Below are 27595 nucleotides of genomic sequence, written 5' to 3' on the forward strand. Positions count from 1 at the left end.
TACCCTGAGCCCCCTTCTGCATCCAGCCTCTGTCCCAGACCCCACACCCCCCTCCTGTGCCCCAATCCCCTACCCTGAGCCCCCTTCTGCATCCAGCCTCTGTCCCAGACCCCACACTCCCCTCCTGTGCCCCAATCCCCTACCCTAAGCTCCCTTCTGCACCCAGCCTCTGTCCCAGACCCCACACTCCCCTCCAGTGCCCCAATCCCCTACCCTGAGCCCCCTTCTGCACCCAGCCTCTGTCCCAGACCCCACACTCCCCTCCTGTGCCCCAATCCCCTACCCTGAGCCCCCTTCTGCACCCAGCCTCTGTCCCAGACCCCACACCCCCCTCCAGTGCCCCAATCCCCTACCCTGAGCCCCCTTCTGCACCCAGCCTCTGTCCCAGACCCCACACCCCCCTCCTGTGCCCCAATCCCCTACCCTGAGCCCCCTTCTGCACCAGCCTGGCCAGACTCCACACCCCTCCTGCAGCCCAACCCCCTACCCTGAGCCCCCTCTGTCCCAGACCCCACACCACCTCCTGCGCCCCAATCCCTTACCCCGAACCCCCGTCTGCACCCAGCCTCTGGCCCGGGCCGCAGGGGCAACCAGTCGCTGGAGCAGCCCCGGGACCCAGCCGGGAGCGCAGCGTGTGTGTGTGGAGGCGGAGACCGCGCCCATCCCCGTAGTCTCGCTCCCCCTCCAGGCCTGGCCGCCCCGTGCGCGGTGCAAGGGCGCCTCCCGGCGGCCGCCGCGGCGAGGCGCAGCCCCTGGCCAGGCGCTCCTGCGGGCGGGAGGCAGAGCGGCGCGGGGGCGGGGGCGGGGGCGCGCTATAAGAGGCGGCGCCCCGGGCTGCAGAGCCAGCGCGCAGCACAGGACGCGGAGCCGCCGAGGTGAGCAGCGCGGCGGGTCGCGCGGCCACCGCTGGGCAGCTGCGGATGCGGGAGAGCCGGGGGGTGCAGCGTGGGAAGGACCCAGCCCCCTCCAGGGTGAATCCAGGGTCAGAGGGAGCCTGGGGGGGCCGGTTTGCTGGGGGCCCTTGCGCACCCGGGACAAGGACCTGCCCCCCCTTGGGCTTTCTCTGACAGGAGTGGGGGTCCCTAAGGCTTGGGCTAGCGGGGTGGGGGAGACGTAATGGCCCCCCCCTTCCTTGCAAGCCGCTTCTCCATTTCCACCCTCTCCCTGCAGGGTTGTGTGACCCCCCCCCCCCCCGTTAGCTGGGCGTGGCTGCTGGGCGACCACTGCAGCCTTAGCGAAGGGCCATGGGGCTGGCTGCTCCTGCGTTTGTGCCCAGGTGCAACCTGCCCCACGGCCTGCTGTAAGGGAAGGAGCATTGTTCTGCCCCCTCCTGCTTCCAAGCTCCCCGGGGGGTGAGGTGGGAATTCCTCCATCTTGGCCTGGTGGCAAGGGGCTGCTCGCGGAGATACCCTGCGGGGTTGATTTGCCCTGTCGTGGGCATGCCTGGCTTACCACCGGCAGCGGGGCGGATGGTACTGCACCCTTGTGATGCTGACACAGGACCACGAGCAGTCCTGTGGCCCCCTAGAGATGAACATGCGCGGTCAGTGGGCAAAACCCACTTCCTCGGTTGAGTTGGGGTGGAAGTAACTAAACCCAACCCATGTGCAACAGCAGGAAAAAAAGTAGCCGTCAAATCAATTGTCAGATGGTGCTAATGAGGCTGGCGAAGTGAGCTGGGAATGTTCCAGGAGCACCTGTCCTGCAATGGCCAGGCGCTTTTCTTCTGCTGTTGTACATCTCTTGGTTTCGGTTACTTCCGCTCCAACGCAACTGAGGAAGTGGGTTTTGCCCACCAGTTCTTGGTTTCGGTTACTTCCGCTCCAATGCAACTGAGGAAGTGGGTTTTGCCCACCAGTTCGTGATACTCTAGTTTTTGTTAACCTCTAAGGTGCCCCGGGACTACTGGGGGTTTTAAAGTTTACAGACTAATTAGTCTCCGGGGCAGCCTAGGGAAGGAGGTCTGGGCGCGAAGGCCTCGTGGTGAAAGGGATGCAGTTAATGGAGAGCTGCATGGGATCGGTTCTCCGGCGTGGCTTGGCAAGTCTGGGAATGCGCTTTCGGAAGTCCCCAGTGCCGGGTAGGATGTTAATTTTAGCTTAATTGACTAGTCCGAGTTCCATGGAGTAGTTGATAAGCGGGGGAGCTGCAGCGGGAACCGGCCCTGGGAGCTAGCGCCGCTGCGGCTCTGCCTTTTAAATGTCGTAAGAGCCAGCAGACCCTTGCTACGTTTACAAAGCCGAGGCGCAGCATCTGGGGCTGGGCGGCAGCTGGGAAACAGCTGACTTCCCAGCTTGGTCCTGGTCCCCCATAATCCCTTCCCCTACAGAGACAGTGTGGTGGGGGGGACGACACCAGTGCCTCCCCTCTCTCCCAGTACCAGCTCCTGCTCCTCCCCAGTTTGGCTTTCACCTCTGGCTTGTGTTGGAAGCTGCTGGCTTGGGGCTTAGACTCATGGTATTGGGAGACTGGCCGCAATGCTGGGGGGAGGGGCAGGGGTGTTTGTGGGGGAGGCGAGAACAAAACAGAGGTACGGTCGTAGCAGTGTCTGCCGGTTTCCGGGCGGGGGAAGTTCAGGGTGTAAGCACAAGGCTGTCTAAGCCCCACACGGCGAGGCCACTGCCCTGGGGGGAGGTAGGGGGCAGCTCACACAAGGGAGAGGGGCCGTGCAGGGTCTGTTGTTCCCACCCTTGAAGATAGTTCTGTGGGTCACGGCGGGGGGGCTGCCCGGTGAGACGAGTCTCCGATCTCATTCCAGCCCCGAACCGGGCTTGGAGAAGGTCCCGTGAAAACCACCCTCAGCCCTGCCGGGTTGGGGGAATCGGCAGCCCAGTGAGGCGTGCAGACAGGGGAACGGGGTAGCTGCATCCCTGCCCTTGCTACACACGCCCCTCCAGCTCGGGATAACCTGGGAGCCCTTGGCACTGGCCGTGCTCTGTTTAGACTCCGACGCTTCCCTCCGCCTCCCCCTCTGGAGCCAGCAGCCTCCTGGGAGCCGGCTTCCGCCCACCCCGCTCCCTGCAGCCTGTGGGGAGGTCTGTCTCACTGGCAAGGTCACTGAGCATCTTGTGAGCGCTTTAGCGTCACTTGCTTGGCCTGGATCCATCCCCACCGCGGGGCTGGCGCTAAACCCAGTCTGCCCCCACGTCCCTTCCCGGCAATGGGGCTGCTGTGCAGAACTTCGCTGGCCGAAGGCCCCGTGCTGATTCCTGCTGTCGCCAGCTGCGGAAATCCCCCCCCCCCCCGCCTGTAACAACCCCAGAGGGGCAAGCCAGAGCCTCCCCAGGCTGCTGCCGAGTGCCGGAAGAGGCGATGTGACTGCAGCAAGGTGACCTGCAAGGCAGTGCTGTTCAGTGGCTATGGTCCCGCGCTACGGTGCAGGAGACCTGTGCTCTGACTGCTTGCTACGTGCTGCATGGCCTGTGCCTCAGTTTCCCCTGGGGATCATGCTACCAGCTGGCCTTTGAGGCCTGCTGATCGTTAATGTGTTTTTGATTTGTTTTGTTCCTGCTCATGGTCTCTGCTCCCCCTGCGTGCCTGATCCGCTTGCCCCTGTTGTATCCACCCTCTGGTTCTAAAATGCCAGCTGAGCTCTGGAACAAACTCTTCCGGGGTCTCTTCCCTGGCGGGTGGGCAGCTTTGCGCCAGGCGTTGGGGGGGGGGGGGGAGCCAGCTGGGGGGGTCACAGCTGCAGAGGCGGCGCAGCGCCCTGACTCCGAGCCCTGCCGCGAGCGGCGCTGGCCTCGCCCGGTTTGTTTTTTCTCCCAGCTTCGGACAAGATTTTCCTGGCGTTCTTAAGTGTGGGCGAGAAAGCAGAGGCAGCCAGGCCCCAGGCTCCCCCACCAACGGGGCTGTGATTCACCCTCCTGCCGGGAAAGAGCCCCCCCTTTCCCACATTGGCCGGGGGGGCTCTTACGTAAGATCGCGCATTGCTGCACGCAGGAACGTTCCCGGCCGTCCAGCCTTGGCAGCTGCTCTCGGCCAGTGCCCAGGGTGCCAGTGACTCCTTCTGCCCAGAAATCCACGGGTATCGGGGTCACCGGGGTTGCAGTGTCCCGGATAAGGGGCTGATTCCTAAGACCGGTCCTGGCTCACTTTGTCCTCTGTGAGGCTTTTGTTCGGGTTCTAGGGGCGAAGCGCTGCCAAGCCATCTGACTTCTGAGCTGCTGGCTCGTGGCTGGAGCGGTCCCTCCCCAGTTTTTCTTTTTGGGGGGGGTGCAGGTCTCTGGCTCTGCGATCTGTAGGTTCACTCCAATTCTGGATTGGTGGGGTACAGCCCCCTACTCTACCTGGGGTTAACGACCCTGCCCCACCACATGCAGGAGCATTACTGGGTGTCCCCAGTTCTGATCCCCCTCCCCATCCCGGGAAGGCTGTCCCTGGGACAGCGCTAGAGCCAAACATCCCAGACCAAGGGCTCGGAATCTAGATCTGTTGGAGCAACTGTAACACCCTGAAGAGTCACGAGAAGGCTAGAACCTGGGACCATCCGTGCCAAAAATAACATGCACCTTGAGCTAAATGAGGAACTCCATTGGCTGGTAGCAGTAATAGGCTCTTACCCTTTCTGGGGACCAGGCCTGGAGGCAGACAATGCGTCAGTGGGTTACACAAGCATTCGATACATGCCCTTACCCAAGATCATTGCTGGGCATAGCTAGAGTGCTAGAGGGGTAAATGAGCTGCCGTAGAACATAGCACTTGAGAGAGGCTTTGCTTTTCTGGTGTTGCCTTATGCAGGTGTTTGGGAAACATCTCTGCCTTCCACTGTAGCGTGGGGTTAAGTGATGTGACCTTGGCCACAAAGGGAGTCTGTGTCAGCAGAAGTTAGAACTTAGTTCTTCTTGGCTTCAGGTCTCTGAGCAGACAGGTGACAGTTCAGCTCTCTTAAATCCCAGACTGTGTGGAGCCCCATATGTTAATGCATTGTGTTTTCTCACATGCATACAATATGATGGGGACTAATTTAGGTACTCAAGAGATCTTGGAGTCATTGTGGATGTTTCTCTGGAAACATCCACTCAGTGTGCAGCAAACCATGTTGGGGATTATTTAAAAAGGGATAGAGAATAAAACAGGGAATATCTTAGTGCCTCCCTATAAAACCATGGGATGCCCACACCTTGAATATGGTGTGCAGATGTGGCTGCCTCATCTCAAAAAGATCTCTTGGCATTAGAAAAGGGCAACAAAAATGAGGGGCTTGCAATGGGTCCCATATGAGGAGAGATGAAAGAGAAGAGACGAAGGGGGAATAGGATTGAGGGCAATAAAATCATCACTGGTGTAGAAAAAGTGAATAAGGAAAAGTTATTTAAATGAATAGGCAGCAGGTGTAAAACAAATGATTTTCTCCACTCAGCGCAGTTAACCTGTGGAACTCCTTGCCAGAGGATGTGGTGAAGGCTAGAACTTTAACAGGGTTCAAAAAAAAGCTAGATAGATTCATGGTGGTTAGGTCCATCAATGGCTGTTAGCCAGGATGGGTAGGAATGGTGTCCCGGGCCTCTCTTTGTCTGGAAATGGGTGATTGTGTGAGGATTCCCTGTGGGCAGACAGGACACTGGGCTAGATGGACCTGTGGCTGTTATATTCTCTCACGTAGTGCAGGGGGCATTGGGGCTGGAGCTGCCTCTATGCATTTAGATGCAGTGAATGGCTCCACACATGGAGTCAGGCTCTTGTTTGAGTGATGTCTCTTGAGCTGGGGACTGTGTTTAGAATGGAGAGGTCCCTGTTTGGCAGAAACACCCATGGCGGGCCGTGTTTGGGATGCAACTGGCGCTGGCAGAAATAACCATCTCACCTGGGCTGTGCACTCTGGCCTGGTCCAGGCATCTCTCAGTATGAAGACAACCCAGAGTCCCAGGCCATGTCCCCTTCTCTCTCTTCTCCCCCCCCCCCCTTCCAAACCACGTGTGGAATAAATTTTGTTCTGTGCACCAAGGCATGAGCCAGTGTGCACCACCAGTAGAAACACAAGCTGTGGGTGCTCTGCTAACTGGCTGGGCGCTGTTTGAATCTCTCCTTGGTGGCTGTCCCGGTGGTCAGCCTAGAGGGACCAGTGGTCCTAAGTGGGTGGAGGTGCCAGCTGGGATGTGGCGAGTGGGGGGACTTGCTGTAAAGTTTTTTGTTTTAAAGGCTTCTTGTTCTGTTCTGTCCCCATCAAATATTTTTCTTCTAAGCTGCCCCTCGCTGGGTTGTGCACAAATTAGACCTAATCTCAGGTTTATTGATTTCTGGCTCCATCCCCTGTTGGTTTAACAAGCACGATTGCAACACCGACCTTGGCTCGGCTCCGCTCGGCCTCTGAGGTTGGTTCAGTCGCGCTCTCATCTCTTGACCGCTTGTTCCGGGGGACTGTAATCACCTAGGAGATTACAGCCGGCTGGGCAGCTTGCCGAGCTACCCACCCGGGACCACGGCCCTGCTGCAGAGAGGGGACCTGTCTGATTTCTCCTCCCTGTCCTCCAGGACTGCACACGACCTTGGAGCTCGCGAGGGAGGCCAGGACGATGAGGTGGCTGCTGTTCTTGCTGCTGGGGTGCCTCCTGGACTGGGGGGAAGGCCAGGCTCTGATTCCTCCCAACGAGCTGCGACGTAAGTGGGGTGGGGGAGGGGATCGGCTAGGTGGCGTGCGTGGGATACGCCGCACTGGGAAGCCCAGCCGTAGGGCCAGGCAGGCTGAGAGGGGATCTCTCTAGCTGATACCCTCTGCAGCCCTGGCTCCACTTATGCAATCTAGTGCCAGCTGTGACTTGTCAGCTGGGGCATGGGGCAGGGGTCCTTTGCCAGCCACTGCCCACAGCTTACACTGGCTTTGCTGCTAGGGGTTGCCTCTAGGAGCCTAGCTCTGTGGCTCACATCTGCATTTACAGCTCCCCTGACTTGCGGGGGGGCAGTGTGTGGGGGGGGGAGGGAGGTACCCCCAGCAAGCACTGGGGTTGGGGAGGGGGCTAGGTTTGGGTTTAGATTGGCATGATTTTTCTGGAAATGCTTTTAACGGAAAAGTTTTCCCTTAAAAGCATTTTCGGAACAGAGCGTCTAGATTGGCAGGACACTTTTCCGCTCAAGCACTTTTTGCAGAAAAGCGTCCGTGGCCAATCTAGACGCGCTTTTGCACAAAAAAGCCCCAGTCGCCATTTTTGCGATCGGGGCCTTTTTGCGCAAAATAAATCTGAGCTGTCCACACTGGCCCTCTTGCGCAAAGCTGTGCACCAAAGGGACTTTTGCCCAAATGGGAGCAGCATAGTATTTCCGGAAAAGCGCTGATGATTTTACAGGAGAGCGTCAGTGCTTTTGTAGAAATTCAAGCGGCCAGTGTAGGCAGCTGGCAAGTTTTTCCAGAAAAGCGGCTGATTTTTCCAGGAAAAACTGGCCAGTCTAGACACAGCCGCTGAGTTTCTCTTAGCTTCCTGGCTCTTTTGCGCCTAGGGTGAGGCTGGCGAGCCTCCAGGAACCAAACCAGGTCAGGGCCGGGCAGTGGTGGAGTCTGTCAGAGGCCACTTGAAAATCCAGACTGGATGTTTCTGGTAAAGCGCCGCTCTAGGAGGGGCTGTTCTCTGGCCTGTGTGGCACAGGGGAGCTAGGAATCCGATCCAGACCCTCAAAGCCGGCCCCTCAGGCCAGTCCCATCAAAACCAACTTCCCACTGATTTTTTTTTTCAGGCCCCCCCACTCCCCTGCCAGCTGGCTTCCCGCTCAGATGGGAAGAAGTTGGTTCTCTAGTTGCCTAGCATGGCCAGAATCTCCTCCCGCAGGGCCAGTCCTACAGAAAACTCCCTGGCTTCAGGAACACTTTGGTCCAAGCCAGGTGTGGCCATGTCTCCCACCGCTAGGTGGCCCGCACAGGTATCTGCCCTTCTGGGTTGGCTAGGGAGGGTCCTGTGCCCGGTGGCGCGCCGAGTACCAGACCTGAGAGCCGGCTGTTACAGTTTGGGGCTGGGTGGGATGGGTCTCGGCTGTAGATCTTTGGCACTACAATTCAGCGGTGGTTGTTGGCTCCCTCTCTCCGGCATGGCCCCAGCCCAAATCGAAGCAAAGTTCAGGCCTCACAGAAGAAACTTGTGTGGAACATCAGCTGAGAGCCTCTGCAAAGCCTCTTTGCTTCAAAAACAGGGACAAGACTTGGGTGGGGAAGATGGCGTCTGGATGGCCATCTTAGGGTATGTTGACACTTGCACCTTCTTCCGAGAGGGATGCAAATGAAGACATTCGGAATGGCAAATGAAGCTGGGATTTAAATATCCTGTGCTTCATTTGCATAATTGCTGTTAAGATGTGGTTATTTCGAAATAGCGCCATAGCGTGTCTGTTATTTCAAGAGCCAACCCTTCTCCCGAAATAACCCTTATTCCTCATACAATGAGGTTTACCAGTTATTTCGCGAGAAGGGTTTTCTCTCAAAATAACTGCGTCTTAACAGCATCCACTATTTCAAAATAGCGCCATACCATGATTATGCAAATGAAGCATGGGATATTTAAATCCCGGCTTCATTTGCCATTTCGAATGTCTTCATTTGCATCCCTGTCTCGGAACAGGGTGTAAGTGTAGACCTTAGAATCGATCTCCTGAGGCAATTCACTTCCCTGTTTTTTTTTTTTTTTTTCCCCACCCCCCTCCCCTTTTCCAGACCTGTCCGCAACCGGGAGCAAGTACGTCGCCGCCGAGATCGAGAACGCCATCAACGGGGTGAAGCAGATGAAAAGCCTCATGGACAAGACCAGCAAAGACCATCAGGAAATCCTGACCACGCTGGAGGAGACCAAGAAGAAGAAAGAGGCGAGTGAGCGGCAGGGTGGGATAGCGGGAGCACAGAGCAGGGGAACCCCTGGGAGAAAGTCCTACAAAGCCTGTCCCCCAAAACTTCCCACGATTCTGCCCACGTGGGGGGTTGACACTAGGATTACCAGGTAGTCATAAAAAAAATACCGACACGCTTCATGGGGGGGAGGAACCGGCCAGGAGGGGAGGGGTGGGGGGTGTGTGTGTGTGTGTGTGTGCCCAAAAACCGGACACCTGGCAACCCTAGCTGACACGTGTGTGGCACACGGCAGCATGGCCGCTCCACTCCAGGGAATGTCAAACGCTGGCTTCCCTAGGCCAGTGTTTCTTAAACTTTTCCGGGGACACTGGTGTGCGGTGGAGAACAGAATTCAAAATGGCCACCCTTAAAGGGGCAGGCTAATTTTTTTTTTTTTTTCCTCCTCTAACGTCCCCTTGACCTTTTTCCCCCAACCTGCCCATGTAGCTTTGGTGCTCTACAGGGGATGCTCTTCCCCCACAGGGAGACGAGCCCCCTGAAATACAGGAAGGTTTAACTTTTTCTTAGCCCCGTGGGCCTTATTTCCAACTTGTAGCAAAATGCGTCCGCTTGGCCCCTGAAGGGGGTTTGTGTTGCTACCCAGGGTCCCTTGCTCCCCTGCCTGGCTCCCTCGGCCCTTGGAAATGTCACTTTTTGCAGGCTTGGGGATACTCTAATGCGGTTCCCTGGGTGGTGGGGGCTGCTGTGCCAGCCCCCAGCATCTTCCTAGCAAGAGGGTGGGGGGGGGGCTAGAACTCAGCTGCCCCTGCCCCGAACGCTCAGGGAGAGACCCCCTCCCCCCGCCATTCACTGCCCTGGTGTCCCCGCCGCCCCTTGCAGCAAGCCATGCAGCTGGCCCAGGCGACGGAGCAGCAGCTGACGGAGAAGCCGGAGGTGTGCAACGAGACCATGCTGGCCCTGTGGGAGGAGTGCAAGCCCTGCCTGAAGCAGACCTGCATGCGGTTCTACTCCCGGACCTGCAGGAGCGGCGCGGGCCTGGTCGGCCGGCAGGTGAGCGGGCGGTCGCGGGCCACCTGGGACGCTGCAGAGCCCCCGCAGGGCTTGCCTGGGAGAGGGGGGCTCCTGTGATACGGCTGCGGAGGCACCCGTGGGCCAGTGTTTCCGGGGCGGCCTTTGCCAGTGGCTCCCGCTCGGAGGCCCGGGGAGCTTCCGTGTTTGCCAGCCGCCGGAGAGCCCCCGGGGCCTGGCGGTTCACCCCGCTATGGAGCGTGGACACCGCCTGGGCCCCGCTCAGACCGGAGGGGGGTGCGGGTCTCCCCTGGGTGCAGCGGAGGCCTGCCCGGCTGACCGCGTCCTGCCCTGCCTTGCTCCGGTAGCTGGAGGAATTCCTCAACCGCTCCTCCCCGCTCTCCATCTGGGTGGACGGCGAGCGCATGGACTCGCTGCTGGAGGAGGACACGCGGCAGGGCCGGCGGCTGGTGGACCTGGAGGAGCGCTACAGCCTGGTGGAGGACAGCGTGGACGGCCTGTTCCAGGAGAGCACGCGGGCCTACGGCCGCATGGCCCCCTTCTTCCGCCCGCCCTTCGCCGGCGGCTTCCACGGGGCCATGCGCCCCCGCTTCCGGACCCCCTTCGTTAACATCCGGCACGCCCGGGACATCCACCCCTTCTTCCCCTCGCCCCCCCACGGCTTCCACCGCCTCTTCGAGCCGCTCTTCGAGATGACCCAGCGCATCTTCGAGGGAGCTCAGAAAGCCATGGAGCAGGACAGCCAGTGGCTTGAAGGCAGCCAGGACCCCCTGCTGGGAGGGCCCTTCACAGGTGGGGGAGATTTCCCATGGGGGGGGGGGGGCTCTTAAACAGCAAGGGTAAATTAACCATTGTAACTGCCTATCTACTTGGCAAGGAGTCTTATTAGGAGAGCCAGACTGCGTCCAATCAAAGGCCCATCTAGCCCAGTGGGAGTGAACAGAACAGAGAATCAAATGATCCCTCTCCTGTCGTCCATTCCCAGCTTCTGACAAACAGAGGCAGGGACCCCATCCCTACCCATCCTGGCTAACAACCAGTGGTGGCCCTAACCTCCATGACTTGATCCAGCTCTTGTTTTGAACCCCATTAAAGTCCTGGTCTTCACAACATCCTCTGGCAAGGAGTTCCCCAGGTTGGCTGTGAAGAAAAGCTTCCTTCTGTTTTAAACCTGCTCTATTAATGTCACGTGGGGACTCCTAGTTCTTATGTTATGGGAACAAGTACACAACTTTTCCTTATTCACTTGTTCCACACCAGTCATGATTTTGTGTAGATCTGTCGTCCTCCCTGCCTCTTCACCTCCCCCTCCCCCATTGCTTTTTTTTCCCCAGCTGAAGAGTCCTTGTTTTTTATATTAAAAAAAAAAAAAAAAACCGCCATGAAATGAATAGGTGGCAGGTTAAAACAAACCAAAGGATGTTTTTCTTCACGCAGTGCAACGTCAACCTGTGGAACTCCTCGCCACAGGATGTTGTGAAGGCCAGGACTTTAATGGGGTTCAAACCAAGAGCTAGATCAAGTCATGGAGGTTAGGTCCACCAATGGCTGTTGGGCAGAGATGGTGTCCCATTCCCAGCTTCTGACTGACAGAGGCCGGGGTGACGGGAGGGATCGCGTGGTGGTTACCTGTTCTGTTCACTCCCTCTGGGGCACTGGCCACTGGAAGACAGACACTGGGCTAGATGGACCTTTGGTCTGACGTACTCTGGCTGTAATTATGACCCTTCCTTGTGTTGTCTAGGTGTAAATAATGCTCTGCTCCTCCACACTGCTCATGACTTTCTAACCTATTTCTTCCCCTGACCCAAGCTTTCCTAATCTCGACTCGTGGCAGCCGTTCCAAACCCCTCCTCATTTGTTGCCCTTCTCTCTGAACTCTTCCCTCCATCCCTGGCTGCTCTTGCTCCCCCTGAGCTGGGCGCGCGGCTCCCGACTCGGGCCTGCGATGTGCAGGAAGACCGGGCCGGAGATCAGGGTGGATCCTTAATCTGTGGGGTCTCGCCTCCGGCTGGAGTAGTGGAGTCGGTTAACCTGTAAGCGCTTGCTTATCGGTGAAAGCGACCGCCGACCTGCATTTCTCCCCTCCCGTTACCCATGCCAGTACGTTTTTGTAGCAGCCTGGCTCGCGTGGGGTCCAGGCCCTACCCCTGCTGTGGCTCTGATGTTCGAGGCAGCCCAGCTCAGTTGTGGGTCTGGGAGCTCAGACCCACCCTAGATGGGGCTGCTACCGAGCAACAGGGAGCCAGTTTTTAAATCGGCTCCCCTCCCAGACCAGCGCCTGCCTGGCACCCCACACCACTGCCTCTGATACAGCGGCTGCTGGCCCTGCCCCCGGGGCCTATCGACTAGTCGAGAACCCATAATTCCTGAGGTTACTTGACTCTTCAATTAACATGCCTAGTCTTGCCTCTCCGGCCCCCTGGAGAAAGGCTCTCCCGTGGGGCGGAACAGTCTGGTTCCAGGGGCAGGCCTCCCAGCTGGCTGCCTCAGAGCCCAAGGGGGGGAGCTGGTGGGTGGGCAGGGGACCTCTTCCAAGAAAGTTTGGGGTCAGTGAAACAGCAGAGGTGGGGACTTTCCCTGCTTTCGGCAAAGTGCGTCCAGAACCGGTGGGGGGAGTGAGATCGGAGGAAGGGTTTTCGCTCGGTCCTGAGGCCTTGAGCGGGATGTTCTGCCGGTCACGTGGCAATTTGTTTGTATTGCCCAGAACAAGTCTCCGTTGACCCCAAACTAATCTTTCTTTTGGAAAAATTCCATTGCAAGGGGGAAAACTTTGAACAAAGTTATTACTCCCCCCCCCCCCCTCCCACTCCCCCCCCGTCCCCACTGGCTTGGAACAAAAAACAAAGTTGAAATCCTGGAATTTCCCACGAGATGAACACCTGGCTTCCACCCAGCTCCAGCCCGTGGGCTGAGCGAGTTCAGCCGGACCCCCTGCCTTGCTCGATCCCTGGCCTTAATCAGCAAGGCAGCAATTCTCCTGGAACCAGTGAGCGGTGGCAAAGGCCGGCGCTTAGCTTCCTGCTGAGCCGTGTGCGGTGGCTGTTCGGGTTCACAGCGCCTCTGGGGGGACTGGCCTGAGACGCCCCGTGACTTCATGGTGGAGGGTCGCTCTTGTGTTCAGAGCACAGGGCGGTGAGCAGGGGGCCAGTGGCTTCTACGCCAGCGGCCGGGCGAGTCGATCGTCTCTGCCTCATTCCCTAGCCACGCAACCGGTCTAACGCTGACACAGCCACGGCTCTGACTTGTCTCTGGCACCACGGGGAAGTTCGCAGCAATGGTAGAACCCCCAACCTCGCACTCCCAAAAATAGCACGGGCCCTGGCCTCTTGGGCTAAAACGGGCTCACGGCAGTGCAGGGTTTAGGACACACAGATGGGCAGCTCTGATTCTGCCCAGTAGAGGGCAGTGCTGGCAGGCGCGGCTCCCTCACATGCGTCGGCAAGACTTGCTTAGTTCCTGGATGGAGTGGCAGGGACAGATGCTCTGAACAGAATCCCAGGGCCGTGCTAATCCCCCTCCAGGAGCCTGGTGGCGTCTTCATGCCCATCCCAGCCCGCGAGACATCCCGGTACCCTCTTCTAGCTCTCGTGTAGAATGACTAAGTGCTTTTGCCATTAGCACAGACATCTGAAGTTTACTTAGGCTCCCAAGCAGGTAATTCACAAGCTCTCAAATCACTTGCCAGGCTTAATCGGGTGAACAGGACTGGCTGGAACTGCAAATTCTTGTCCCGGTGTCTTAAGCTATAGCTGTTAATTAACAGACTCCAGAGCCTGGTTAATTGCCTCTTAAGGCTCCCTGGTTTGGAGTGGCTGCAGTGTTTTGTTTTCCCCCCCCCCCCATCCTGAGCTGCTGTGCAGAGCTCTGCATGGCTGCATCTAGACTAGCAAGTTTTTCCGCAAAAGCAGCTGTAGTCTACACTGGTTGCTTGAATTTCCACAAGAACACTGACGATCTCACGTAAGATTGTGTGTTCTTGCGGAAATGCTATGCTGCTCCCGTTCGGGCAAAAGCCCTCTTGAGCAAATGCTTTTGCGCAAGAGGGCCAGTGTAGACAACATGGTATTTGTTTTGCGCAAAAAAGCCCCGATGGCGAAAATGGCGATCGGGGCTTTCTTGCGCAAAAGCGCGTCTAGATTGGCACGGACGCTTTTCTGCAAAAAGTGCTTTTGTGGAAAAGCGTCCGTGCCAATCTAGACGCTCTTTTCCGCAAATGCTTTTAACGGAAAACTTTTCCATTAAAAGCATTTGCGGAAAATCATGCCAGTCTAGACGTAGCCCCTGTATTAAATTGCTGCCACGCTCCACCCCAGAAGCAGCTGCATTTCTGCAGGGGCAGGAAGGCATTCTTGGCTGCCTGACTCAGCCTGGAGTGCAAGGTGCTGCACAAATGCACAAGTGTGTGTGTGTGTGTGGGGCAAAGTAAAGCTTTACCTCTGGTGTGTTTTCCTTCCCCACCCCCCAAAACCCTTCAGAGACTGGCAATTCCAGCCGCGACCCCCGCATGGTGTGCCAGGAAATCCGCCGCAACTCTGCTGGCTGCCTGAAGATGAAGGACAAGTGTGAGAAGTGCCAGGAAATCCTGTCTGTAGGTGAGCGAAGGACACTCCGTATGACCAGGGGCGGGGACCGGCTGGTAGATAAACACCCCGTCAGGGAGCAGAACCTGCACCCGCTAGTCCAGCCCTGCCGGGCACATGCCTTCCCCGGCTTTTCCCCTTGGAGACAGACTAGTGCCTGGAGGGGCCCTGCACCAGCAGGAGCAGCGTTACACACGCCGATGGGGTGCAGAAGAGCTATGGGTTTGCTCTGCTCTGGCCCCAGGTCCTTGCGGGGGCAGGAGGGGTAACTCCAGCAGCACTGTGCTGCTTTGCCCCAATTTATGCACCTCGGGGCCCTGCACCTCTGGCCCAGCCCACTGTACTGTAGTTGGGGGGGGGGGGGGGGGGTGACTTCTGCACACCACCACCCCCCGGGTTTCCATCAGCCAAGTAGGCCTCCGCAGTGTGGGCTGTTGGCGGCAGATATAGGGCAGGGTGGCTGCCCCACGCACGTGCTAATTCCTGTCGGCTGTGGCCGTGGCGCATATGTGAAACTGTGCTGCCCTGGGCCCCACGGCGCTCTCCTCCGCCCCGTCTACCGGCCTGTCCTGTGTTCGGCGGGCAGGGTGCCGCTCGGGGGAGATGGGCACGTCCTGTCCCTGGTTGGTGGGTTTTGCTGGTGGGGAAACTGAGGCCTGAGTCTCCTCCCCTGATCCCGTGGGGTGGGTGCGGGGGGGTCGCGGCAGGGTGCCAGGAGTCCTGGCCCGCCCGTCACGCCCTGGCTCCGCTCTGCAGACTGCTCCCAGGCGGATCCGGGCCAGGCCCAGCTGCGGGAGCAGTTCCAGGACACCCTGCGGCAGGTGGAGCGCTTCAGCCGCCAGTACGACACGCTGCTGCGGGCCTTCCAGGAGGAGATGCTCAACACCTCCAGCCTGCTGGACCAGCTCAACCGCCAGTTCGGCTGGGTGTCCCGCCTGGCCAACCTCACCCAGCCGGGCGATGGCGCGCTGCGGGTCTCCACGGTGGGTCCCCCCCACCCACCCACGGGTCACCACGGTGGGGGCCCCCTTCCCACAGGGCTCTGGGCTGCCAGGAGTGGCCCCCTGCCAGACCATGGTGGCACTTCCCCTGTCCCTGGAGAGCCGGCCGGGCACGGGGCCCTTGGTCTGTGATGGAGTTTGGAGTGGTGGCCGCTGAGGCGGGGAGATGGCTGGGGGGGGGGGGGGGGGGAGGAGGAGTGCGGGGGGAGCATGCTGTTGGGCCAGCAAGACTAGTGGGCGTGGAGGAACAGGGTGCTGTGTTGTCCCATCTAGCGCCCACTGGGCAGTGGATGACACTGCTACTGGGACTAGCCTGCTCTTTCCCACCCCCCCAGCTGGGTATGGGGCTAGTCCCCCTCACCCCAACCAGGCACAGAGCTCCTGGGCTTGGCTCAGCCACAGGTACTGCCCTCCCTCCCAATTCCCATCCCCTCCCCCAGTAGCCAGGTGGCTCAGCCAGCTGGACACAATCAGCCCTTGTCTGGGCCCAAGGCGCTGGCCTGCCCGGCGAGCGGCGCCCGCCCTCGATTGGCGCCGGCAGGGCCTGGCTGGCTCTGGCCAGGGAGGCCGCGGGTCAGGCATGCGGGGTCGGGTGCAGCAGCTCCCGGGGTCTGCGCTCACCAGCTCCTTCCTGCTGTCTCTCCAGGTGCTGTTTTCTCTGCGGGGCCCCTCCGACACCCAGGTGACCGTGCGGCTCTTCGACGAGGACCCGCTGACCCTCTCCGTGCCGGGGGAGATCCCCTGGGACGACCCCAAGTTCATGGAGCTGGTGGCGGATGAGGCGCTGAAGCGCTACAAGCAGAGCTCCAGGTGAGAGCCCCACCCTGGTGCTCCCTGGGACCGGGGGAGGAGGAGGACGGACTCCTGATTTGAGCATGGCGCTTTGGGGGTGGTGGTGTTGGTCATCAAGTTCATTCTCTCCTCCCCCAGTCTCGGGCTGCTTCTCCCAGTCCTGTGCTGGCACTGAGCCCCGCCACGTTCCACTCCAGAAGTGGCCGCATTTCAGTGGCGGCTGGGCCGAGGTTTGCAACACCCAAGGTCCTAAACAACTTGGGAAGGGAAAGGCCAGAACGAGGGGACCGGAGACCGGCTGCAGCCACCTGGCTCCTACCCAGGAGAGCTCTGCTCCAACTCATTTGTACTGGGCTGCTTAGCTTTGTCGCCCGGTACCGTGCTGTTAGGCGCTGTACAACCCCCCTGTGCCCAGCTCTGCCCGATGGAGAAAAGACAGGCTGCCGAAGAGGAGGGAGTAGTCTACGTTCTGCTACTGGGGAAACTGAGGCAGACTCCATGCCTGGCTCGGACTCGAGGGCCCTGGGGCTCAGCCAGTCCCGTCAGCTCAGGATCATGCACCCTCGAAATGATCCTTGCCAGGTGTTTAAGAGGCAGGGTCCCCAACAATGGAGCTTCCACAACCTCCCCAAGAAAGTGATTCCCGGGTTTAACTAGGCCCTGGAGTTGAACCCTGTTCGTAGGCTGATCTGGCCCAGTAGGTTCGGTTTCCCTGGCCCCGGGCTTGGAGAGGGCTGACCCACACCCGGCTCCCTGCCCCCCCAGCCTGTGCTAATCCCAACGCGCTCGCGCGCTCTCTCTCTCTCTCTCTCTCTCTCTCTCCTTCCCAGCCGTGAGTGACGCCCACGTCCGCTGAGCCGTAGCTTCCAGCGCTGCCCTTCTGAGCTGCATTAGCCCTCTAGTGCCAGGGCTGAGCCTGCGCCCGGCCCGCCCTGGTCCTGTCTGCACTAGTAGGTGACACTGTTCCTGCCTGCACTTTGCTGCCGGGTTGGAGGGACCCGCCGGTGAAATAAAACTAGAGCGAATGCGGAGACGCTGCCGGGCTCGCTGTGGTTTATTGGCCTGGCCTGGCCGACCTGAGGGCGGGGATACAGTGGGGCTGTAATGTCGAGAGCAGGTGAGGCAGGGTGTTAGCTCACCGGTCCGTACCGGCACAGTCCATACTCCAGGTAGGGTCTGTGTGTTCATGCATCTCCCCGAGGCAGGCCGCAGCCAAGCAGAGCGAGTGTCGGAAAAACACAAGGCTGTAGGGCCAGAGGGAGCGGCCAGCAGTGGGAGAGGGGCATGAACCCCTCCAGGCCCTCTTGCAGCATACAGACCCGGGGGTGGGGGGGGGGGCTAGAGGGCTGCTGTTCACAATAACACCCCACCTGAAGCCATGTGAGTGCCAGCTGTGGCTACCTGCCCCTCCTCTTGACTGTTGTGGGGGAAAATCTTGTTCCCCTGGGGTACAGAGCCCCCAGAAGGGTCCGAGGCAGGAGGTCAAATCAGTGAGGCAGGAGAGAAACCTAGAAGGAAAAACTTTATTATGCAGGCTGACAGCTACCAGAGAACAATAGCCGTCAGCCCTGAGATACAGGCTTTTGGATCCTTTATACAGTATGCTCAGACAGTTCAGTTGTTTGTTTTCTTTGATACGTTAAAGTCTCAGCAGAAGTACTCGGAGCCGTTTCTGTTCACACCAGGAGTGCTAAAGTCAGTTTTACAGAACAAAGCCACATGAGAACTTGAGTGGAGGAGTCTACAAGGCAAACTGTGACATAGACAAGGGTTTACATGACAAATTGTGACAGACCAGGAGTCTCCATGAACTTGAGATAGGAGGCATTGGAAGGGTCGTGATTAGAGCTAATTTGTAACAGAGAAATCAGGGAGAGAGGCCTGGAAAACTTTTAACCCTCACAGCAGTTTTCTTTTAGAGAGTTTGGATTTCCTGCACACTCCCCCCTTAGACACAATTGGAGTTATTTGACTTTTCTCCCACACTGTGAACCAAAACTGTCCCAGCTGTAGCAACCCCCCCCCTTCCCCAGTCCAGTTGGCTCCAGGCTGGAGTGTGAAGCGGCAGGCGCGGCCCCTTGGCCACAGCGTTAGCCTGAGTGGAGGTTCTGCTGGGGGGGGGTGCCCTGCTAGGAAGGACAGGACTGGCGTACAGACCCGGCTGCCCGCTAGCAGCCGCCCAGGGCCAGGCGCCGGAGGGTGGCGGCAGCGGAGGCGAGGGCAGCGGTGTTGGCCTGGCAGGGGTAGAACCCGGACTGGGTGGAGAAGCAGCCGTCCACGGCGCCCAGCAGGCCCGCGTGCCGGGCCTCCCGCTGGCTGTTGGCGTAGAGCTCGGCCCGCTCGTTGGGCTGGTGGTGCAGCACCACCAGGAGGGCCCGCCTGGCCGCTGGGCAGGAGAGAACAGCGTCAGGGGCACAGGCTGAACCAAGAGCCCCCCTCACCCCTGCAGGAGCTGAGATCCCCCTGCCTGCACCCTGGGCCTGCTCTCTTCTCCCCCCTCCCCCTTCTGCTAGGGGGCAGCAGCTACTTCCACCGGGCAGCTTCCCCTCCAGAACAGGGGAGCTTCTGCCAGCCCCATGGGGGGTCAGAGCTAGGGGCCTCCAGGGTTCTGCAGGCAGGGGTGGATTTTTTCTATCCCCCCCCCCCCCCCCTTGACTCCTGGAGCCCTGGGCTGTGGTGCGTAGGGGCTGATCTACCCCTGTAAGTTAGGGGGCAGAGCCCAAAGGGGAGGACAGCGTAAAGGGCTGCCGGGGAGGGGAGCCCAGAACTGGGGCTGCAAGCTGGGACTGTGCTCTTCAAGCCAGGTGCATCCCTGCCCAGTTCAAGACTGGAGGGGAGGGGTAGCTCAGTGGTTTGAGCATTGGCCTGCTAACCCCAGGGTTGTGAGTTCAATCCTTGTGGAGGCCACTGAGGGATCTGGGGCAAAAATTTGTCCAGGATGGTACTTGGTCCTGCTGTGAAGGCAGGGGACTGGACTCAACTCCACCTAGGAGATAGGCAATCTCCATTCATTTATTTTTTATTTTAATTTACCCTTTGGGCCCCGTCCATCGATCTAGCTCCCCAACTGGTTTAAGGGAGGTGGGCGGGGGGTGCTGGCAGGAGCTGGGGTCACTCACCTGGGATCCCCTCCAGCGCGTTGCTGATGTCGGTGCCCGGGCGGGACGAGACAGGGCAGAAGAGCAGCAGCGGGTGGCTGGAGTGGGGCTTGTACGCCCCCGGCTGTAGGGAGATGCCCTGGGCTGCCAGGAGCTGAGCCAGCTGGTCCAGGAACTGCCGCTCGCAGCCGGCCGTCTTGCCGCTCACCCGGACCTGTAGGGGTAAGGCTGGCAGAAGGGGCGGGTGAGAGACAGTGCAGGCTTAGCCCTGGGGATGTGCGTGTGTCTGCCCCCTGGTGGTGGAAATCCAAAGGGGTAAGAGCCCTAATACTGCTGCTCGTGAGGGTGGCTCCCCTACGGTCACACACACTGCTCCCCAAGGGGGCTGGTGCCTTTAACCCTGCTAAACAGGTACCTCTCATCTCAAGTATCACTTAACTGAGGAGGGGATGCAGGGGGCTAGGCTGTGTGTCTACTGGCACCTGCACCCCTGCCCCGTGGACCCAGGAATGCCAACCCCCGGCCATCTGTTCTTCTGACACCCCTGCAAGGGCTGGAAAGCCAGGCCTGGGCTACACCAGCTTTGAGGGCAGTAGCTGCCCAAAGCCCACAGGTCAGCTGGCAGCTCCTGCCAGGAGCCTGGGCAGAGGGGTCAGACTTTGGACAGCAGGGAGAAAGGAGACCGAGGACTGGGGGGCAAAATCAACTCGGCGCGGGAGCTGTCTGTCTGCGCCGGCGCTGGGGACGAAGCAGGCAGACCTTGAATTGCTGGTAAATAAACAGCCGGAGTCAGAGCCTGGGTAGGACAACGTGCCTGGCTGGGCCGTGGGGCAGGATCTCAGAAGCCTACAGCTGGAAGGACCCTCGAGAAGTCACCAAGTCCAACCCCCTGCCCTCACGCCAGGACCGTCTGGACCATCCCTGACAGGCGTCTGTCCAACCTGCTCTGAAATCTCTCCAGGGATGGAGATTCCACAACCCCCCAGGCAACTTATCCCAGTGTTTCACCACCCTGACAGGCAGGAAGTTTTTCCTAATGTCCAACCTCAACCTCCCTTGCTGCAGTTTCAGCCCGTTGCTTCCTGTCCTGTCCTCAGAGGCCAAGGGGAACCATTTTCCGCCCTCCTCCCCTTGGGCAGCTCTAGCTCCACTTCAAAGGCAGAGGTGCAGCCCGGAGAGCAAGCGCCCCACCCTACCCCTTATCGACTAAGTGAGAGTCAATTGAAATTCCATCAACTCCTCAATTAGCTGATTAACCAAAATGTAACAGCCCTGGCCTGGGGGGTTGTGGAGTCTCCATCCCTGAGATATTTCAGAGCTGGTTGGACAGACGCCTGGCAGGGATGGCCCAGCCGGTGCTGGGTCCTGCCGTGGGGTCCCTGCATTCTGGGGGGGCTGCAGGAGGGTCTTTCAGCCAGTTGGAGGCCACAGCCCCATTGTCCTGGAGCTCCGCTGCTGCCTCCGCTTGCCTGGCTTTAGGTCTCTGGTCCCCGCCCGGCCAGGGCAAAGGGACCCCCGTTCCAGCTCTCCCCAGGCGCCGCTAGCCTGCTTGGGGAGCGCCGGCCCAGGGCAGGCTGCTGCTTACCTGTTCTCTGGGTGGCCCAGGGGGGCGACGTGCAGGGCGCTGGGGGCAGGCTGGCTGGCTCCAGGGGCGATGGGGCTGCCAACCTGCCCTTCAGCTCCTCCACCTCCCGCCGGAGCCTCTGGTTCTCCGTGAGCATGCCGCTGGCCACGCGGAGGGGCGCTTCTAGGGTCTGGAGGAATTCCAGCGTTTCCGGGTTCGAGGAACCTTTCAGAGCCTGCAAGGAGGGTGGGGACGTAGAGCTGTTCACCCCCTCTGCACACAGGGAGACAGCGCAGGCCCGGCCTGGCCAGGGACCAGGACTCCGCGGGTCTGTCCCGGAGTCGCTGCGTGACCCTGAAGTCCCTCAGGCAGGCCCGGATCCTCCCAGGGGTGCAGGCGTCTAACTCCCAGCTGTTTCTCTGTGCCTCACTCTCCCCAGCTGTACAATGGGGATACCAGCACGTCCGCATTAGGGATGGAAACAGATAACCGATTCACTGGCTACCCGGTAAGCATCCACCTGAACGGGTGATGCTTCCTGGGTTTTGGTTAACTGCTACCCGGGAGCAGCCATCTGCCTGTGGTCCCCCTCGGGCCGCGCCAGCCCAGCCATGGGGGGGGGGGGTCACTCTGGCCTGGCCCCATGTAATCAGTTAACCTGTTCAACTGATTGGTTAACCCATTAACTAATTAAACGGGATTTGACATCCCTGATGGCACGGTGTTGGGGGACAAATCCGCCGCCCTCCGGGACGTGCTCAGGACCCCCCAGTAGCTGAGAAGAAACTGACCGGCACCGAGCGCCATCCGACCCCAGAGGGTCAGGCCAGGCCAGCCACAGGGTCCTATCTAGCCGTGGTCTGGATGCTTCCCCTCACATCCAGCCAGCCACGCCAGTAGCAGGACCTTGGTAGCGGCATGACGGTGTCCCCCCCGGGGGGGGCGCTGCACTGGGCCACATGGCTCAGCTCCCACGGGCGCGCTCTGGTCGACTGCATGCAATACCCACGGCCCTGTGGCGGTGCCGCGTGCATGCCTCAGTTTCCCTGGGCGCAGAACCAACAGCGAGATGGTGGTGGGAATTTTGGTGGGGCTGCCTCCTGCCTGTTCCCAATGGCGGATGCTTTCCGAGCTGGGGGGGGGGGGGGGGTGACCAGGTGACCCTGTGTGCCCAGGAAGTGGGGCTGGCTGCCAGAGAGATGCGCTGCTGGGGGTGAGAGTGAGTCGTGCTGGCTTGGGGGGCAGGGCCGTTGGCTCTGGCCCTCCCTCTCGCTAAGATGGACTGTCCTGGCTGCTCCGGGTTCCTGTGCTGACCCGTGTGTGTATCCCTGGGGGACAACAACCCTTCTGTTCTCCCTGCCGGCGGCACGAGAGGGAGAAACATGTCCTGAGCCGAGCATCCCAAACGCAGGGACGTGGGGGCAAGAGCTTCCCACGCGCCATTGGGGGTGGTCAAGAGAGCAATCAGGAAAGAAAGGGGGCTCTCCCGCTACCCGGCCCCCTGGTCCTTTGATCACAACTCCTGAGAACTCTGTGCTATGCTTTGTACAGCACCGGGCGCAATCTTGGCCCGGCCCTGCCGCATCAGATAGAAACGAGAGACGTATTTTCTAGTTAACGTTCCCCCCCCCCAGCCCCGGATGATGCATATGGGCCCAGGCAGGAGCCGCCGGGATGGGCACAGCATCGCCCCGGGTGTGTCTTGCTCTGTCTCCACGCCTGGCTGGAGATTTTACCAGGTCGGTCACGTCTCAGTGACATCGAAGGGTCGGACAGTCCCTCACCTCCAGCTGGGCCTGCAGCCTCTCCACCGTCCTCCGGATCTCGAGCGCCATTCCGGCTGCCTCCTGTTCATGGTGAGAGTCAAGCTGAAAGCCGAAGAGACAAGCGGTAGCTTCACGGGCAGGCTGCCGGCAGAATTGCCGGGGCCCTGGAGAAGGTGTCGGGGGGCTCAGCTGGAGGGGCCGCTTGGAAATAGCGACCATAATATAATAACATGTATCGTTCCTGTGGTGGGAAGAACCCCTCAGCAGTCCAGCACTGTCGCGTTTAATTTCAGAAAGGGGAACGATGCACAAATGAGGAAGTTAGTTAAACAGAAATAAAAAGATAGTGACAAAAGTAAAATCCCTGCAAGCTGCATGGACATTTTTCAAAGACACCGCAATAGAGGCCCAACTTAAATGTACACCCCGAATTAAAAACCACAGTAGAGGAACTAAAGAGCCACCATGGCTTAGCAACCACGTACAAGAAGCAGAGAGAGATAAAAAGGCATCGTTTAAAAAGTGGAAGTCAAATGCTAGTGAGGAAAATAGAAAGGAGCATAAACATTGCCAAATGAAGTGTAAAAAGGTAATAAGAAAAACCAAAAAGGAGTGTGAAGAACAGCTAGCCAAAAACTCCAAAGGTAATAACAAAATGTTTTTTAAGTACATCAGAAGCAGGAAGCCTGCTAAGCAACCCGTGGGGCCCCTGGACGATCAAGATACAAAAGGAGCACTTAAAGACGATAAAGTCATTGAGGAGAAACTAAGGCTATGTCTACACTCGCAGCTTCTTGCACAAGTACGGCCGTTCTTGTGCAAGTATCCGCAGAGCGTCCACACTGCCCGTGTGCTCTTGCGCAAGGAAATTTACAGTACGGCGTGGTAAGAGGGGGCTCCTTGCGCAAGAGCTATGCTCTTTTTTGACAGGTGTAAGCCCTCTTGTGCAGGAGCTCTTGCGCAAGAGGGCAGTGTGGACGCTCGGCAGGGATTTCTTGCGCAAGAAAGCCCTATGGCGAAAATGGCCAGCAGAGCTTTCTTGCACAAGAGAGCGTCCACACTGCCATGGGAGATCTTGCGCAAAAGCACAGCTCGCACGTGGCAGAGTGGACGTGTTCTTGTGCAAGAGTTCTTGCACAAGAACACTTGTGCAAGATGTTCTTGCGCAAGAAGCCGCGAGTGTAGACACAGCCTAAATGATTTCTTTGCTTCAGTCTTCACGGCTAAGATGTTAGGGAGATTCCCAAACCTGACCTGTCCTTTGTAGGTGACAAATCTGAGGACTTGTCACAGATGGAAGTGTCATTAGAGAAGGTTTTGGAATTAATTGATAAACTGAACAGTAACAAGTCACCGGGACCGGATGCCATTCACCCGAGAGTTCTGAAAACTCAAATGTGAAATTGCGAAACTATTCACTGTGGTTTGTAACCTAGCCTTGAAATCAGCTTCTGTACCCAAGGACTGGAAGATCGCTAATGCAACACCAATATTTAAAAAGGGCTCTAGAGGCGATCCGGCAATTACAGACCGGTAAGTCTAACTTCAGTACCGGGCAAATTAGTCGAAGCAAGAGTAAAGAATAAAATTGTCAGACACATAGAAGAACATAATTTGTTGGGCAAAAGTCAACATGGTTTCTGTAAAGGGAAATCCTGTCTTACTAATCTATTAGAGTTCTTTGAAGGGGTTAACAAACATGCAGACAAGGGGGATCCAGTAGATATAGTATACTTAGATTTTCAGAAAGCCTTTGACAAGGTCCCTCACCAAAGGCTCTTACGTAAATTAAGTTGTCATGGGATAAGAGGGAAGATCCTTTCATGGACTGAGAACTGGTTAAAAGCAGGAAACAAAGGATAGGAATAAATGGTAAATTTTCAGAATGGAGATGGGTAACCAGTGGTGTCCCCCAAGTCCTAGGACCAATCCTATTCAACTTATTCATAAATGATCTCGAGAAAAGGGTAAACAGTGAGGTGACAAAGTTTGCAGACGACATTAAACTTCTCAAGGTAGTTAAGACCAAAGCAGACTGTGACGAGCTTCAAAAAGATCTCACCAAATTAAGTGACTGGGCAACAACATGGCAAATGAAATTTAATGTGGATAAGTATAAAGTAAGGCACGTTGGGAAAAATAACCCCAACTATACATATAATATGATGGGGGCTAATTTAGCTACAACTAATCAGGAAAGAGATCTTGGAGTCATTGGCTACATCTACACTGGCAGCTTCTTGCACAAGAACTCTTTTGCAGAAGAGTTCTTGTGCAAAAACTCTTCCAGAAGAGAGCGTCTCCACTGGCATGTGCTTTTGCACAGAGCATCCGTGCCAGTACAGACGCTCTCTTGCGGAAGAAAGCTCCGATGGCCATTTTAACCACAGGGCTTTCTTGTGCAAGAAATTCACATTGCCTGACTACACTGGCCTCTTGCACAAGAACAGTTGCACAAAAGGGCTTATTCCTGAGCGGGAGCGTCAGAGTTCTGGTGCAAGAAGCCCTGATTTTATACATTAGAACGTCAGTTTACTTGCACAAGAACTCGTGTCTAGTGTAGACAGGCAGCAAGTTTTTGCACAAGAGCAGCCACTTTTGCGCAAGATCGCGTCAGTGTAGACACAGCCATTGTGGATAGTTCTCTGAAGACGTCCACGCAGTGGGCAGCGGCAGTGGAAAAAGCAAACAGAATGTTAGGAATCATTAAAAAAGAGAGAGAGAATAAGACGGAGACTATCTTATGGCTCTTGTATAAATCCATCGTAAGTCCACAACTTGGGCAAAAGGGGCGGGGCCTCAGACAAAAGGGGTGGAGCCATGGGTGAAAGGGGGAGGGTTGGGAGGTCAGCCTTCTCCCAATTAGCGCTTCGGCACTGCCCAACCCATGCCGCCGTGGCTCGCCAGCAGCCATTTAAAGGGATCTGGACTCTGGATCTCTTGCTGCCGCGGAGCCCTGCATCCCTTCTAATCACCAGGCCCCAGCTTGAAAACTGTGTCCAGGTGTAGTCGCAGCATCTCAAAAACAGATCTCCTGGCATTGGAAAAGATTCAGAGAAGGGCAACAAAAATGTGGAGGGGTTTGGAGCGGGTCCCATATGGTGAGAGAGTAAAGAGATGGGGACTTCAGCTTAGAAAAGAGGAGGACGGCCATTTTTATGTTCTTAATGCAGGCCACAGAATCTCACCCACCCACTCCTGGAATAATCCTCTCACCTACATCTCAGATGATGAAGGTCTCAAATGGTTTAAAGACCCCAAGATGCAGAGAATCCTCCAGCTGTGATCCGTGCCCCATGCTACAGAGGAAGGCGAAAAACCTCCAGGGCCTCTGCCAATCTACCCTGGAGGAAAATTCGTTCCCGACCCCAAATATGGCGATCAGCTAAACCCTGAGCATGTGGGCAAGACTCACCAGCCAGACACCCAGAAAGTTCTCTATAGTAACTCCTATCATCCCTCCATTGGCCTATTTACCACCGATAGCGAAAGGTCAATTAGTTACCAAGATCATGTTATCCCATCAAACCATCCCCTTCATAAACCCATCTAGCTTAATCTTGAAACCAGATAGATCTTTTGCCCCCACCACTTCCCTTGGAAGGCTGCCCACGGGCTGCAGGAATTAGCCATCCCAGACAACGTTTCCATCGAGCGTGGTTCCCTAAAAGCGCTGATCTGGGAATGCTTCTGGGGCAGGGCTCCGGCCTGCGTTATCCAGGGGTCCGACGCGACAAGGGGCCCTCCCGAGCGTGGAGTGAAATCTGAGCTGCGAGATTCCTGGGTGTCAAGGGACTTAGGCTCAAATCCTGCCAGGTATTTAGGCGCCGAACCTTCCAGCAAAATCAACACAAGGGAGGCCTCTCAACACTTCCTGCAACTTAGTATGTCACTGGGGGGATTATTTTAAAAGTCCTAGTCAGCTAGGGAGGGAGCGGTGGGGGGAAGCCCATTCGAAAGTCATTCCAGCACCCAGTGGGCTCAGACCCACTGCACAGCCCCTCTGAAATACCGGGGCAACAGCGCTTACACCCCGCCCCCCGGGTTACCCACTCCAGGGGTAGGTCGGCCCCCTTAGCTGTGCCTTTCCACCCAGCCCTGCCATGCAGCCAGCTCTGGGGTGGAGCGCAGCAGCGGGTTAGCCACGGCCTGCCACACCCGCAGCCAAGGGGGAGCACAGGGCAAACCTCTCCCAGGGATTGTTCAGACGGGGAACGCGCCCCAGTCCCAAAAAGGGCCTCCGAGCCCGGTCCTCACCTGAGTGTCCGGCTCCTCGCCTGGCCGGTCCCGGCGGCCGGCCGCCTCGGTGCCCCTCCCGAAAACGGAGAGCAGCCAGGCCATGAGGACGACTCCCCTCGGGTCAGCGTCGTGCCCCTGCGCCGCGAAGCTGTGCGCCTCCGGGCCGGGCCCTACCGGGTCCCCCGGCTCCGCTCCGCTCCCGAGCCCAGCGCGCTCGCCCGAAGCGGCTCCCAGGCACCGGCCGGCGGAACTAGCTGACTCCGAGCCCGGGGAAGCCGGCGGCGTCTCCTCTCCGCAGTCCCACTGCGCCGGGCCCCTGCAGGTCTCCGCCTCCGCGCCCTGGCCAGCTGGGCGCACGGACTCGGTCTCCGCGTCTTGGCCACCTGGGCGCACGGACTCGGTCTCCGCGTCTTGGCCAGCTGGGCGCACGGACTCGGAGTTCGCCCCGCCGCCGCTTGGCTCCGCTGCGCCGGCTCCGGAGCCCGGGCTCCTGTCCCCTGACCCCCTTGGGCTGCCGGGCCAGCGCCCAGACATTTCCCGGCTGCAAACAGAAAGCGAAAGCAGCCTGGGACGGCGAGGGGCGCGCCAGCCAGGGCTCCCTCTGCAGGCCAGCCAGCTCCCTGCCGGCTCCCCCCACCCCTCAGGCGGCCTGCCACAACCCCCCCTGCACTGAGACAGGCCGGCCCTGCCTTCCCAGGCCGGGGAGAGTCACTCTGACCTTTGTGACCCTAGACCAGTGTTTCTCAAATTGTGCTC

The 27595-nt window shown here is 58.4% G+C and overlaps 2 protein-coding genes across 4 annotated transcripts; one reads left to right on the forward strand and one right to left on the reverse strand.

Annotated features, from left to right (window-relative positions):
- Window positions 1–766: 766 nt before the first annotated feature.
- CLU (clusterin) lies at window positions 767–17208 on the forward strand. Of its 2 annotated transcripts, none has more exons than XM_075925958.1 (9): window positions 767–875; window positions 6475–6600; window positions 8636–8784; window positions 9647–9817; window positions 10144–10588; window positions 14275–14391; window positions 15136–15362; window positions 16027–16190; window positions 17003–17208. In XM_075925958.1, the coding sequence occupies exons 2-9, from the start codon at window positions 6516–6518 to the stop codon at window positions 17010–17012; spliced, it is 1368 nt and encodes a 455-aa protein (XP_075782073.1). In that variant the 5' UTR covers window positions 767–875; window positions 6475–6515; the 3' UTR covers window positions 17013–17208. The 2 variants fall into 2 exon arrangements, with proteins under 2 accessions (XP_075782073.1, XP_075782071.1); XM_075925956.1 differs by lacking the exon at window positions 767–875 and adding an exon at window positions 2038–2080.
- A 473-nt stretch (window positions 17209–17681) lies between these two features.
- LOC142828104 (uncharacterized) lies at window positions 17682–27443 on the reverse strand. 2 transcript variants are annotated; one of them, XM_075925961.1, is made up of 5 exons: window positions 26858–27443; window positions 22619–22681; window positions 20856–21069; window positions 19292–19498; window positions 17682–18558 (listed from the first exon to the last, which is right to left on the reverse strand). In XM_075925961.1, the coding sequence occupies exons 1-5, from the start codon at window positions 27371–27373 to the stop codon at window positions 18341–18343; spliced, it is 1218 nt and encodes a 405-aa protein (XP_075782076.1). In that variant the 5' UTR covers window positions 27374–27443; the 3' UTR covers window positions 17682–18340. The 2 variants fall into 2 exon arrangements, with proteins under 2 accessions (XP_075782076.1, XP_075782075.1); XM_075925960.1 differs by having other exon boundaries at window positions 22619–22702; window positions 26858–27437.
- Between the last annotated feature and the right edge of the window lie 152 nt (window positions 27444–27595).

Source organism: Pelodiscus sinensis, chromosome 3, assembly GCF_049634645.1.
Source record: "Pelodiscus sinensis isolate JC-2024 chromosome 3, ASM4963464v1, whole genome shotgun sequence".
NCBI classification, from domain to species: Eukaryota; Metazoa; Chordata; order Testudines; family Trionychidae; genus Pelodiscus; species Pelodiscus sinensis.